At 49.5% G+C, this 15,288-nt stretch overlaps 1 protein-coding gene across 1 annotated transcript; it reads right to left on the reverse strand.

Annotated features, from left to right (window-relative positions):
* Positions 1–434: 434 nt before the first annotated feature.
* Positions 435–2,169, reverse strand: LOC123160647 (UDP-glucuronate 4-epimerase 1-like). The gene has a single exon (XM_044578473.1). The coding sequence runs from the start codon at positions 1,925–1,927 to the stop codon at positions 596–598; it is 1,332 nt and encodes a 443-aa protein (XP_044434408.1). The 5' UTR covers positions 1,928–2,169; the 3' UTR covers positions 435–595.
* Between the last annotated feature and the right edge of the window lie 13,119 nt (positions 2,170–15,288).

Below are 15,288 nucleotides of genomic sequence, written 5' to 3' on the forward strand. Positions count from 1 at the left end.
AATGAAGCGGTTTATTTTGGTGGTTCTTAAGACAATAGTTCCAGGAGCTGGTTTTCAAAAAATTCCGTTGCTTTGGTAAGCACCGTTTCCAGAAGAAGGAAAAAACCCAAATGATAAGTGTTACACGTCAGGTGCGTGGCACTCCGATCCTGACGTTTTTCGATGGCAATTTCTGTCACGCAAGGATGATAAATTCCAATGACATACGACAGGTTTCTGTCAAAAATAAACTACAGCACGAAAGTTGCCATGCTTATCAACTAAAGTTGTCATCCTCGCTGAACTAAACTTGTTATCGAAAGCATTCGAAGTTGGCATGTGCTCGTATCTGACGTTCGACACGTATCAGGGTCCCAAAAATTTGTGGGTGATATGTAATCAGTTTCAAAAAAGAAAACATAGTGAGAAAAACGCTAGCCCGATATCGTTGTCCAGAAAAGAATTCTTCCTCGTATTTCCTCAAAAATTAAAGAAACAAGAATGGCCAGTCTTCGATCAGAGAGTGGAGGACCCAGCCACGCAAAAAATAAAAGTACAAACATACATACATATGTACGACTACATACATACACCAATGCTAATATACCATGAGTCATCACAAGTTGTTGAAGGCCTGCGTTCCCCGGTTGTACCCGTAGTAGGAGAGGTACCACCGGACGAACTTCTTGAGCCCCATCTCGAGGCTGGTGGTGGGCTTGTACCCGAGCTGCTCCCGCGCCAGGCTGATGTTGGCGTGCGTGAAGGGCACGTCCCCGTTCCCGGGCATCTCCACCACGTTCCTCTTGGCGTTCACCCGCAGGTACCTCTCCAGGATCGACACCAGCGTCGGCACCGTCACCGGCGCCGTGTTCCCCAGGTTGAAGATCCTGTACGGCGCCGGCCCGCGCTTCCTCCCGCCCGTCCCCGTGCTCCGCCCCGCCGTGTCCAGCGACGCCAGGCACCCCCTCACGATGTCGTCGATGTAGGTGAAGTCCCGGGCGAGGTCCACGTGGTCCCTGCCCCGGTACACGGTGATCGGCTTCCCCTGGAGGATGTTGCGGGTGAAGGAGAAGTAGGCCATGTCCGGCCGCCCCCAGGGCCCGTACACGGTGAAGAAGCGCAGGCCGGTCACGGACAGGCCGTAGATGTGGTTGTAGGTGTGGGTGATCTCCTCGCCGGCCTTCTTGGTCGCCGCGTAGAGGGACGCCGGCCGGTCGGTGCGGTGCGCCTCCGAGAAGGGCACGGCGTCGTTGAGCCCGTAGACGGAGGAGGAGGACGCCCACACCACGGCCGGCTGCGGGTCCGCCTCCTTGCACGCCTCCAGCAGGGACACCAGCCCCGCGATGTTGGAGTGCACGTAGGACGCCGGGTTCTCCATGGCGTACCGCACCCCAGCCTGTGCCGCCAGGTGGAGGACGTGCGTGAAGGGCACCACGTCGAAGAGCTTGGTGAGCAGGCGGCCGTCGGTGATGTCGCCCTCCACCACGAACACGCCGTGCGACGCCAGCAGCGCGCGCCGGGCCTTCTTCAGCGACGGGTCGTAGTACTTGTTGAAGTTGTCGATGCCCACCACGCCGTCGCCGCGCTTCCGGAGGGCCAGCGAGCAGTGCGTGCCCACGAACCCGGCGGCGCCGGTCACCAGCACGGACAGCCCCGCGCCCTCCGCCGACCCGGGCGGCCGGCGGGGCGACGCCGACGCGCGGATCTGCCGCTCCCAGTGCAGCCCGCCCCAGGACGCGGCAAAGTAGCGCGACGAGGTATCCACGAAGGAGTGGAAGCTGAGGTACGTGGCCGTCATGGCCACGAGGAAGAGCGCCCACAGGAACATGGTGCCCGTGGAGGCGAAGCACCGGTGCAGCTGCCGGGTCATGGCCCCCGCCCGCTCGATCTTCACCTTGCCCGGCGTCGACGGCAGCATGTCCTCCTCCTCCTCGGCTAGCACCCGCATCCTCTGCTCATGCAAGCAAATGAACAAAAAGAAAGAGGAGACCAACGGGCGGCCGGCCGGCCGGCGGCGGCGGTGGGCTCCTCTTATCGGTGGGATCGGTCGATCGATCCTGCTGTTGTGTCGACCGCGGCAGCGCTCGACCGGTCAGCTCCTCGTCGCAACAATGGACCGAATGTGTGCCTCCGCTGAGGTGGTCGATCTCGTTGCGCGAGCGCTGTCGCCGATCATTCTCGTTCCAAGAAATTCCCGGCGCCTGCTTAGGAGGGCGTGGGTTATAAATAGGGTGGTTTTGTGTTCCGGGGCTCGGCGATGTTGGTGGACATCCCTGTAATTTAGCCTGGTGTATTTTTAGCCTCCTGTGTGAAGACAAGAGGAAGACAAGAGAAGAATGGATGCTCTTGTTTGCTATGCTCATGGCGGCATGGTCATACATATGTGTGAGCTCATTTGTAGAAGTTTGGGATATGGTATCAACTATCAGTTTCGCTAAGTCTAACCCGACTGAGGCTTCGTTGATTTTGCATGAAGATTTGTACAAAAATTTCTTTTTAGTTTTTTAGTTTTTTTTTTCTTCTTCTATACTACTTCCTCCGTTCCTAAATAATTGTCTTTTTAGAGATTTTAAATGAACTACACATACAGATGTATATAGACATATTTTAGAATGTAGATTCAATTATTTTGCTTCATATGTAGTCACTTGTTGAAATGTTTAAACAGACAAATATTTAGGAACGGAGGGAGTATATCACTGGTTAAGTCTCAGTCGACTAAAACTTAGCCACATCCAACGACTATGTGTGCATGTGAGTAAATAACCAAAAACTATCATAAGTGGAGCAACCGTCGCAAAAGAAAACACCATCATAATTTAGAGCGTCTACAACCGGACGCCCAAACCTGCCTCATAATCCCGGACGGACGGCCCGATCAGTGACCGATCACAAAAAAACGACTCAGACGGGCGCCTCAAACGGGCATCAAACGCCCGGGCTGACTGGTACCCCTCATATCCAGCCCAAATATGGGGCGACTATGGGTAGGTCCGGGCACGTCTGCCACATCGGACTGACGACCAGATCCCACACGAAAACACTTTGAAACCCCGCGGTCCGAATCTCGTCTCCTCCGTCACCGCATGGCGCCGCTCCGACAGGTCGCGTAGTGCTCTACCCCGACTATTTAAGCCGACCGCCGGCGCCGAAACCTTACCCATCCACATCCCCCTCCCCCCTCCCCCCCGGTCTGCCGCCGTTGTCACTTTCCACTCGCCGTCCACCACAAGTAGTAGCCATGCCCGTACGCCGCCGGGTAAGGAGCTACCCGTATCTAACGTCAGAGTGTTGGCTGCAGCTCCTTGAGCATATCGAGAAAACACGCGAAGCCCGGATCGCCGTGGGGCAACCTCCGATGAGGTGGACCCAGAGGAGGAGTTGGAGGAGGTGGAGGAGGAGGAGGCGGTGGAGGTGGAGGATGACGGGGTCGACGCGGAGCATGAGGAGGAGCTGGAGGAGGATGAGGAGGACATGGGGGAGTGGATCTGCAGGCGAAGTAGCAAGCGATCATCGATTCCCTCCGGTCAGAATCTGCGGCGGAGGCCAAGCGCCATCATCTGCAGGAGGCGGAGGTAGGCGAATGTCGACGAGATGCTCGCGTATATGGATGAGTATGAGGAGCCGGAGCCGTACTACGCGTCCATCCACCCGGTGCCCAACACCGACATCGTGGACATCTCCGACGACAAAGCGTAGAGGTTGGCGCGATGGTAACATAGAATTTCTTTTGCATGGTTTGGATGGATATAGGGGATGAACTGTGAGGTACTCTGACGCATGGCACCAAGTGTGAGGTGTGATTGATCAGTGCCCGCAGACACGCCCGGTCGCATTCGCGGGCGTTTGGGGGGTGCAGATTTACCAAGTTTGGATGTAGATGCCCTCAGAGGCTTAACAAAACACTATATTTTTATGGTAATTTTTTCAAAGAATCACCACTTCCCATTAGTGACCGATTCATTCGATGACACATTTATGACCGGGCAGGCCCACATGTTGGCACAATAGTCAACTCCATAACGTTCGACCGGCACATTGGGCATTATGACATGTGGGACCCGCATGTCCGTGTCAATAAAAAATCACCAATCTCATTCTCTCTCTCCCTCCTCAGTCCTCACGACCCCTCTCCCTGCCTGATACACACTGTCGCCGCCATCCTCATGTGCTCGCGTGCGCGCCATGTTGGAATCTACGGTAGGGTGCGTCGACTGCAAATTTAAATTCCTACGCGCAGAACATCTAGGAACATGCTATGGGAGTTGGATCGCAGGTCGTTACCACTAGACGCGCAGTGCCGTGCAGCGGAAGAAGAGTTGGGGCAGCGCATTCGCGTGGATCGTCTCCTCCTTGTCCGATCACCCTCGAACAGCCGGTCGTCCGATCCCACGTACAAGTTCGCCGGAATGGCACAAGTGCACCGCCTCTAACGGTATCCGCGGATGCAGGAGGAACACCGTGCGGCGGACTGCTAGGTCCGATCACACAGTCGGCGGCGAGTGGAGGTGGCTATTCGCAACACATGCAAACCCTAGTCGCAGCGCCGAAGCGATCAACCACATGAGTGTGCCGCACCCCCACTTTATATAGGCGTCCATCGCAGGCTCAACACTTGGGCCTTGCACGGACCCTAAAGCCCAAAGTCTACTCGGTCACGTTTCTAGTCCAGTTCGGATCACATCCGACCAGTGTCCTACGAACCGACCTCGTAGGTTCCTTCCCTTAAGCGCGCGACCCCTTAGGTTCAAGTCGGCTTGGTCACAGTTCGGATTACCTCCGACCTGCACGGTTGGCAGCGGCCTCTAGGAAGGCGTGCTGACCACCAAGCAGACTATGAAGCTGGTTAGGCGAACCTGTACAACGTGTCACACTTCTGTTCCCTTTGCCACACGATATATGTTGTCGGGCTCAAGGCGAGATTGTCATCCTTGTGCTAGCCCGGCCTCTTTCTCGTTCCAGTGATACCGACCACAAACTGGATTATCTCATAATCCCTGTTGCATGGCCATGCTTATCCTGGTCGGATCACACGAGGGGCCCAGAGTATATCTCTCCTGATCAGAGGGGCAAGTCCCATCTTGCTCGACCATGTCTCGCAGCATGGGACTGGACAAACCCGAAACCTACCTTTGTAACTACCCAGTCACGGAGTAGCGTTTGGTCGGCCCAAAGCAAGTCTGTCACCATCCCGAATACATGCGTCAGCTCAGGTCTTAGGACGTAGAACGTATGTTGTACTAGAGACTCACAGATGACATATCGCTGCGTCTCATAGTTGGGTCTGTCCGACTCGGACCTTATCTCGACTCGGATCCGACTACGTCGAATCCGACCAGACCTTTCCAAGTCCATATTATCCGGTTAGCATCCAATGCTCGATGGCTAGTGAGACCAAGCCATCGACCATGTCATATGCTAGTCTAGTCGGTTGCGCGTCCACACAGCCCTTTCGACTAGGGACCTTTTAGGACAGTCATCATACAATGCATAGTCCCACAAACAAGTCACGTACTTGCTGATACACATCATTGATAATGTCCAAGGACTATCTTTATTCATAAACACATAGGAAATATCATCATACATGATTGCCTCTAGGGCATATCTCCAACAGTCTCCCACTTGCACTAGAGTCAATCAAATAGAAATCGAATGCCCATAGCTCTAACGTGCCCCTCATGCTTGGGTTGTGGAAGCGGCTTAGTCAACGGATCTGCAATATTTGCATCTGTGTGAATCTTGCATAACTCTACATCACCATTCTTTACGATCTTTCGTATTAGGTGATATTTCCGATCTATATGTCTGACCTTGTGGTGATTCCTCGGCTCCTTGGCTTGTGCGATGGCACCAGAATTATCACAATAAAGGTCCAACGGTTTCACCGAGGCTGGGAAAATACCAAGATCATCCAGAAAATGCCGGATCCAAACACCTTCCTTTGCAGCTTCACAAGCCGCAATGTATTCGACTTCTGTGGTAGAATCGGCCACCGTATCCTGCTTGGAACTCATCTAGTGCACTGCTCCTCCGTTCAGGACATACACGAATCCGGACTGTGATCGACAATCATCTCTGTCGGTTTGGAAACTAGCATCGGCGTAACCCCTTACGACGAGCTCTTCCTCACCTCCATAAACTAGGAACATCTCTTTAGTCCTTTTCAGGTACTTCAAAATAGTCTTTACCGCTGCCCAGTGACTCTCACCTGGGTTGGCCTGGTATCTACTTGTTAGGCTTATTGCAAAAGCAACATCAGGCCTTGTACATATCATGGCATACATGATGGATCCGATTGCCGAGGCATACGGAATCCTACTCATCCTGCTTCGCTCATCAGATGTCGAAGGACTCTGAGTCTCGCTTAGCCTTATACCATGTGAGAGTGGCAAGAACCCTTTCTTCGCCTCACTCATGTTGAACCGCTTCAACACTTTATCTATGTACGTGCTCTGGCTTAAGCCAAGAAGCCTCCTCGATCTATATCTATAGATCTTAATGCCTAAAATATACATTGCCTCACCAAGGTCTTTCATCGAAAACTTGCTATTCAATGATTCCTTGACCGAGTTTAGCATCGAAACATTGTTCCCGATCAACAATATGTCATCCACATACAAGATCAAAAACACTATCGAGCTCCCACTTAACTTCTTGTATAAACAAGAGTCCTCTTCACTTTTGATGAAACCGAGACCAGTGACGACCTCATCAAAACGAATGTTCCAACTCCGAGATGCTTGCTTCAACCCATAAATGGATCTCTTGAGCTTGCATACCTTACTAGTGCTAGTAGGATCGAAAAAACCCTCGGGCTGTATCATATACACTTCCTCGGTTAAATTTCCGTGAAGGAAAGCCGTTTTGACATCCATCTGCCATATCTCGTAATTGAAATATGCAGCTATAGCTAGTATGATCCTCACCGATTTCAGCATCGCTACCGGCGAGTAAGTCTCGTCGTAGTCAATTCCTTGAACTTGTCCATAACATTTAGCGACAAGCCGAGCTTTGTGGATCTGAACATTTCCATCCACGTTGGTTTTCTTCTTAAAGACCCATTTGCAACCAATGGCTGTTACGCCAGGCGGCGGATCAACCAAGTCCCAGACTTGATTTTCATCCATGGACTTTAACTCGGATCTCATGGCCTCCAGCCATGCCTCGGAATCTGGGCTCACCATCGCTTCCGCATACGTGGCCGGCTCGTCGCTTTCTAGCAACAATACATCACACACTCTGCGCAATCTTTCCGACCTCCGTGGTTCCGGTGCCGCTTCCACTACAGGTTCCCTGACTGACTCCGGTATGATCTCATTACCAGCCGAGCCGTCCCCGAGTGGTCCTCGAATTTCTTCGAGTCGGACCGTCCTCCCACTGGCCTCCCGACTGAGAAACTCTTTCTCAAGGAAAACCCCGTTCCGAACAACAAACACTTTGTTCTCTTCCCGGTTGTAGAAGCTATATCCTAAGGTTTCCCTCGGATATCCCACGAATATGCATTTATCCGACTTGGGTGTAAGCTTGTCTGACATAAGTCGCTTGACAAATGCTTCACAACCCCAAATCTTTAGAAAAGACAAACTGGGACTCTTCCCAATCCACATCTCATGTGGTGTCTTGTCTACGGATTTTGATGGTACCCCATTAAGTGTGAAAGCTGCAGTTTCTAGAGCGTATCCCCAGAATGACAAGGGTAAATCCGATTTGCTCATCATTGACCGGACCATGTCCAACAAGGTCCTATTCCTCCGTTCTGACACGCTATTTCTCTGTGGCGTACCAAGAGGTGTGAGCTGAGGTACTATACCTCGGCTTTTCAGGTGATCATCAAACTCCTGGCTCATGTACTCACCTCCACGATCTGATCGTAGAAGCTTTATTGTCTTGCCGAGCTGATTCTCAACCTCGTTTTGAAACTCTTTGAACTTTTCAAAAGTTTCCGACTTGTGCCTCATCAAATAGATATATCCATATCTACTCAAGTCGTCGGTAAAAGTCACGAAGTACTGATAGCCTCCTCTGGCAGTTGTGCTCATTGGACCACACACATCACTGTGTATAAGCTCCAATAGCTTGGACGCTCTCTCACAACTCTTTGCGAAAGGAGACTTAGTCATCTTGCCGAGCAAGCATGATTCGCATGTCTCGAACGACTCAAAGTCGGACGAAGTTAGCAACCCAACGTCATGGAGCTTCTTCATGCGTTTCAGACTAATGTGTCCAAGCCAGCAATGCCAGAAGTATGTCAGATTTATCTCATTAGGCTTATGCCTCTTGACATTCACGTTATAGACCGGTTCCTATTCTAGATTCAATATAAATAGCCCATCTACAATGGGTGCATAGCCGTGGAACATACCATTCAAAAAATATCAAACAACCATTGTCCTTTAAATTGAATTCATAACCTTGACTCATCAAACATGAGGCAAAAATAATGTTCCGACTAAGTGCAGGAATGTAATAACAATTATTCAATTCCATAATGAATCCGGAAGGAAGCTGGAGCTGCATCATGCCGACCTCCAATGCAGCAACTCTTGCTTTGTTGTCGACCCTGATGTCAATCTCCCCTTGTGCCACACGCCTAGTTCTTACCAGCCCCTGCATCAAGCTGCAAATATGAACAACCGATCCAGTATCAAATACCCAAGGGCTACTAGGTATGTCAGCAAGGTAAATGTCTATAACATATGCAACAAGTGTACCTTTGCCCGAAGAAGCATTTCCAGCCTTCTTGCCATGCTCTGCAAGCCACTTGCTACAGTTCCTCTTCCAGTGACCGGTCTCCTTGCAGTGAAAGAAAACGGTCTTCGAGTTTGGTCCAGACTTCGATGCAGCGGCAGAGGTTACCGTCTCCGTGCCCTTTGCCTTAGCCTTTTTCTTGGACCAACTCTTCTTGAACTTAGCCGATTTCTGCACCATCAATACTTGATGCGTGCCTTTCTTAATATCTTGCTCTGCCACCTTGAGCATCCCATGCAATTCAGTGAGCTTCTTATCCATGCCATGCATATGATAGTTCGAGATGAACGTCCCATAGCTGGGCGGAAGAGAACCCAGAACAACATCAGTAGCCAGCTCATCCAAGAGCGGGAAGCCCAAACGATCCAAAGCTTGCACATATCCGATCATCTTGATCAAATGCGGGCTCAGTGGATCACCTTCCTTCAGCTTGCAATCCATCAAGGATCGCCAGAGGTTGAACCTTTTGGTCCTAGCCTGTGTCTGAAACATGCTCTTGAGACTCTCGATCACATCGTAAGCCTCAACATTTTCGAAATGCTGTTGCAAATCGGGCTCCATACAAGCCAACATCAGAAAACTGATCTCCGTTGATTCATCAACGAGTTTCTGGTAGGCATTCTTAGTGGTGGCATTAGCATTATCGGCAGGTTCCTCTGGAAGTGGATCCTCTAGAACATGTTCCTTTTTATCGTGCTTGAGAACAATTCTCAGATTTCTATACCAGGCGGTAAAGTTTGTTCCATTCAGTTTATCCTTTTCCAGAATTGATTTCAATGCAAAGTTGGGTTGAGCAGGTGGTGCCATTGATCTACAACAGAAAATATGCAATCACTAAGCAATGTGTTTATGTAGAGTAATTCTAGCCTAAACAGAAATACTCCCACTGAAGTCAGCATCCCTTCGCAAACTCTCAGTGATTCAGGATCCGACTAGCGCATGCGACTAGTGAGCTTTAGCATCACTGCTAGCGAACATACCTATCTGGTAAGCAACTCCTTGCTAATCGTATCTCTATACGACTCCTGTTGGTCGGGAAGGTATCTCATACCCCGGCTCCCAACCTTCTTTGCCACAAGGCCCAAAACCGTTTTGATAGCCTAGTTAACCTGATGCAGTGCATGCCCGTGTCTGACACGAACCCTTCAGTTCAAGGACACCCAGCAGTACCTCAATTTTATGAGCCCACTACTAGACGTACTTGACGTGCGAAGGTGCAACATCGGGGATGGCAATTCGCTTGATATTCATGAGGGATCATTCTACCATTCTAACATGCATAGAATCAAAGAAGCATAACAATCACATATAAACATATATTGTGAAATAGTATGGCTCCTTCATGGATGTTCTTCCAGGTCGGCTCCGACTCCGATGACCATCTACGAACTCCATCTTGTTTGTCACGCCGGGGCGCCAAGCCACCAACCTGATCTCTATTATCCAACTACTACAACTAGTAATGAATTTTACATAGAGTCATAAGTCGACACACAGGTCGTTATACAATATAATGAAAGCACTTTGGCTCCTGCCGGCTGACAAACATGACTCGCAGGCCATGTATAAATTACACACATGCATCACATACACATGAGCCATACTATTCACATAAAACCTGCAAAACAAAGTTGTGCATAGAATCGCATTCTACCGGTTTGTGTGTCAGGTACGAAATACACGACGCTACGCACACGGCGCTACGCACACGTTTTCGGAAATCACAGATCACATCTGAACTCTGATCACGCCGAATTTTCTGATCTGACCGATCTTATTGATCATTGCGAGTCCGATTCGGGTTTACGTTTCACTGTTAACCCCGATGGCGGATGACCGACCGGTAGGGGTAGATCGTGTCACGACCTCATCGATCTCGATTGACAGAAAACATAGCCTCAACGATCCACATGTACAGTTGATCACATCAACCGTGCACATGGACGATTTTATAAACGACAACAGATCTCATCTGCCGCCTCCACATATCTAATATGCATACCATCTGAATCCAAATCCTATAGCAGAGGCTCTGATACCACTATTGGAATCTACGGTAGGGTGCGTCGACTACAACTTAAAATTCCTACACGCAGAACATCCAGGAACATGCTATGGGAGATGGATCACAGGTCGTTACCACTAGACGCGCAGTGCCGTGCAACGGAAGAAGAGTTGGGGCAGCGCGTTCGCGTGGATCGTCTCCTCCTCGTCCGATCTCCCTCGAACAGCCAATCGTCCGATCCCACATACAAGTTCGCCGGAGTGGCGCAAGTGCACCGCCTCTAACGGTATCCACGCGTGCAGGAGGAACACCGTGCGGCGGACTGCTAGGTCCGATCACACAGTCGACGGCGAGTGGAGGTGGCTATTCGCAACACATGCAAACCCTAGTCGCATCACCGAAGTGATCAACCACATGAGTGTGCCGCACCCCCACTTTATATAGGTGTCCGTCGCAGGCTCAACACTTGGGCCTTGCATGGACCCTAAAGCCCAAAGTCTATTCGGTCACGTTTCTAGTCCAGTTCGGATCACATCCGACCAGTGTCCTACGAACCGACCTCGTAGGTTCCTTCCCTTAAGCGCGCGACCCCTTAGGTTCAAGTCGGCTTGGTCACAGTTCGGATTACCTCTGACCTGCACGGTTGGCAGCGGCCTCTAGCAAGGCGTGCCGACCACCAAGCAGACTATGAAGCTGGTTAGGCGAACCTGTACAACGTGTCATACTTCTGTTCCCTTTGCCACACGATATATATTGTCGGGCTCAAGGCAAGATTATCATCCTTGTGCTAGCCCGACCTCTTTCTCGTTCCAGTGATACCGACCACAAACCGGATTATCTCATAATCCCTGTCACATGGCCATGCTTATCCTGGTCGGATCACATGAGGGGCCCAGAGTATATCTCTCCTGATCAGAGGGGCAAATCCCATCTTGCTCGACCATGTCTCGCAGCATGGGACTGGACAAACCCGAAACCTACCTTTGTAACTACCCAGTCACGGAGTAGCGTTTGGTCGACCCAAAGCAAGTCTGTCACCATCCCGAATACATGCGTCAGCTCAGGTCTTAGGACATAGAACGTATGTTGTACTAGAGACTCACAGATGACATATTGCTGCGTCTCATAGTTGGGTTTGTCCGACTCGGACCTTATCTCGACTCGGATCCGACTACGTCGAATCCGACTAGACCTTTCCAAGTCCATATTATCCGGTTAGCATCCAATGCTCCATGGCTAGTGAGACCAAGCCATCGACCGTGTCATATGCTAGTCTAGTCGGCTGCGCGTCCACACAGCCCTTTCGACTAGGGACCTTTTAGGACAGTCATCGTACAATGCATAGTCCCACAAACAAGTCACGTACTTGCTGATACACATCATTGATAATGTCCAAGGACTATCTTTATTCATAAACACATAGGAAATATCATCATACATGATTGCCTCTAGGGCATATCTCCAACACGCCAACCCTGCCACGAGCTGACACCACCCGCGATAGGCGACCGCTAAAGCTCTGGCATGCCCCATCCCCTCTTCTTCCCCGAGCTCCTCCTCTTCGGCCATGTGGTACTAGCAGCCTCCGCTGCCCCGCCTACAACTCTAGCTACCGGCACAGATGCTCCCTTCCTCCTCATGTGTCGGCCGCGCCGCAGACGCAACCTCAACCCATCACAACATCAGACTACTCACACCGGGAGTAACTTCAGCAGTAACATAAGTTCCAACTCAGAAAATTTGCTTATGTGATGATGATTTAATGAGGAGAGAGATGAATTGAGTAACACAGCTAGTTACTCCTACCATGAGTAACATCACACATACCAAGACAAGATGCGTCTACAAGATAATAAGTAAATTGTTGCATGACACCACACATATGTTATTCCCCACCATGGAGGTAGTAACATATGCATGTTACTAGTCAAAGTTACTCCCCACTATGAGTATTCTCACAAAAAAAGACCCGCTCACCACCCTGACCCATGTTCTATGGGGCCGTGCGTTGCCACCTCGGCTGCATCACAACATCACAAAAAAACTATGACACCCCTACCAGCCAGCACTATGCCACCAACCACACGACAAGGAGCATAGGGAGGGACACCAGGTAGACAATCCGAGTCTCCATTCTCCCGTTTTACTTCGACCAACTTTGGCCTGGTGACCTTAAACTATAGAGGCGGTTCCAAACACGTAGTATATATAACCCGAAGCCGGTGGCGAGTAGGTTAGAAGAGTTCCTGCAAACCAAAGTGAGGGGAAGCACAGTGAGTCTCCTTCCTCCTGCCTTACCATGACTAAACGCAATCTGTCAATTTTTAACACTTAAAGAGAGTCCCAAACACAGTGTGTAGAGGACTCTCTAGTTGGTTGTGTGGAGGGCAGTGAAATCTAGCCCGCTTCTTTAGAGCATCTACAACAGGACTTGGCAAATCTGGCCCCTCAAACGCCCGCGGACGCGACCGTGGACAGTGACTAGTCACACTTCAAAAAATGCATTCTACATCCGGATACCTCAAATTAGAAACCCCAAGTCCATATTATCACATGCAACGCAGCGATCTTTGAGTAGAGCTTCATCTGATTCTGATCCCGCTCGTCCGGGTCCGCCGTGGCCATGTCCAGCGGCCGGCTGCGCCCCTCAGTGTGTTGGTCCGGTCGCCTGCAAGGTAGAGTAAGGCATGGGAAACGAGTCGGCTCACAGGACTCAAGGCATCGCCGTGTCCCATGCCCTACTCTTCCTCGTCAGATCCTGGAACCCGTTGGGTGTCGGTGGCCATCGGATCAATGATGGATCCATCCTAGGAAGAGCCGGCTACATCCACCACGACGCGGTTGCGAGTCCGAACTGGTGCACCATACGGTGCGCCAGAGAATGCGACTCCGCCTCGCCGACCGATACGTCTCCAACGTATCTATAATTGTTATTGTTCCATCCTATTTTATTATCTGTTTGTATGTTTTATATGCATTAAAATGCTATATTATATTATTTTTTGGACTAACCTATTAACCTAGAGCCCAGTGCTAGTTTCTGTTTTTTGCCTGTTTTAGAGTTTCGCAGAAAAGGAATACCAAATGGAGTCCAAACGGAATAAATCTTTTGTGATGTCCTTTCTTAGACCAGAAGCAAACCAGGAGACTTGGAGATGAAGTCGAAGAAGCAACAAGGCGACCATGAGGGTGGAGGGTGTGCCCCCCAACCTCGTGGGCCCCTTGGAGGTCTCCTGACCTAATTCTTTCTCCTATATATACTCTTATACCCCAAAACCATTAGGGAGAGCCACGAAAACACTTTTCCACCACTGCAACCTTTTGTACCCATGAGATCCCATCTAGGGGCCTTTTCCGGCGTCCTGCCGAAGGGGGATTCGATCACGGAGGGCTTCTACATAAACACCATTGCCCTTCCGATGAAGCGTGAGTAGTTTACCACAGACCTACCGGTCCATAGCTATTAGCTAGATGTCTTCTTCTTTCTCTTTGATTCTCAATACCATGTTCTCCTCGATGTTCTTGGAGATCTATTCGATGTAATACTCTTTTGCGGTGTGTTTGTCGAGATCCGATGAATTGTGGATTTATGATCAGATTATCTATGAATATTATTTGAGTCTTCTCTGAATTCTTATATGCATGATTTGATATCTTTGCAAGTCTCTTTGAATTATCGGTTTAGTTTGGCCTACTAGATTGGTTTTTCTTGCAATGGGAGAAGTGCTTAGGTTTGGGTTCAATATTGCGGTGTCCTTTCCCAGTGATAGTAGGGGCAGCAAGGCACGTATTGTATTGTTGCCATCGAGGATAAAAAGATGGGGTTTTTTATCATATTTCTTGAGTTAATTCCTCTACATCATGTTACTTAACTAGATCATGATCGCGCGCGTTGCTGCGCCTGTTCATTTACGAAGAAGTTAGAATATCATGTAAATATTAGGAAAAAGATAAGGAAAACAAATTTACATAAGGTACACCTTTATTAGATAATGATGCAAATATAATATGATAGTAAATAATGCTTGCTAAGGGGACAAACTTTGATGCCCGTCCTGTTGTGATGTTGCCATGACAGGTCAAATGATACATAACAAATAAGCTTCTATAAAATATAATTACCCACTGAGGCTTTAAAGGATCACCAACATAAGTTCTGGAACTCTTTCACATACATGAGATAAACATGCGGCAATTTCCAATAAAAGAGTGTCATTTTCACCATTTCATAGGCATATACAAAAAGTAACAATTTTGACAGTGGATAACATTTTTCTTACGACATAACATGTAAAATGGAAACTAAGAGTACGGAAATTTTAGTTTTTGTAGACATGTAATAGTGAGCGACAACTTTCACAATGTTTGAGATTCCCTGTTTACACCTCATATCGGCTAATATGATTATGGTGTGGCTTACATAAAGAGTGTAAGAGAGAACTGCATACTTTTCTGGCCAACAAACTTTTTAGGGCTCAAAACCTGTCGGTGGTTTCTGTGAGATATCTGATGGTTCAATAACAAAATGGTCATCTAGACCTACATCCATACTA

This window comes from Triticum aestivum, chromosome 7B (genome assembly GCF_018294505.1).
Source record: "Triticum aestivum cultivar Chinese Spring chromosome 7B, IWGSC CS RefSeq v2.1, whole genome shotgun sequence".
NCBI classification, from domain to species: domain Eukaryota; kingdom Viridiplantae; phylum Streptophyta; class Magnoliopsida; order Poales; family Poaceae; genus Triticum; species Triticum aestivum.

Coding starts and splice junctions, on each gene's coding strand:
- LOC123160647 (XM_044578473.1), bottom strand. CDS start 1,927: ATGCGGGTGCTAGCCGAGGAGGAGGAGGACATGCTGCCGTCGACGCCG.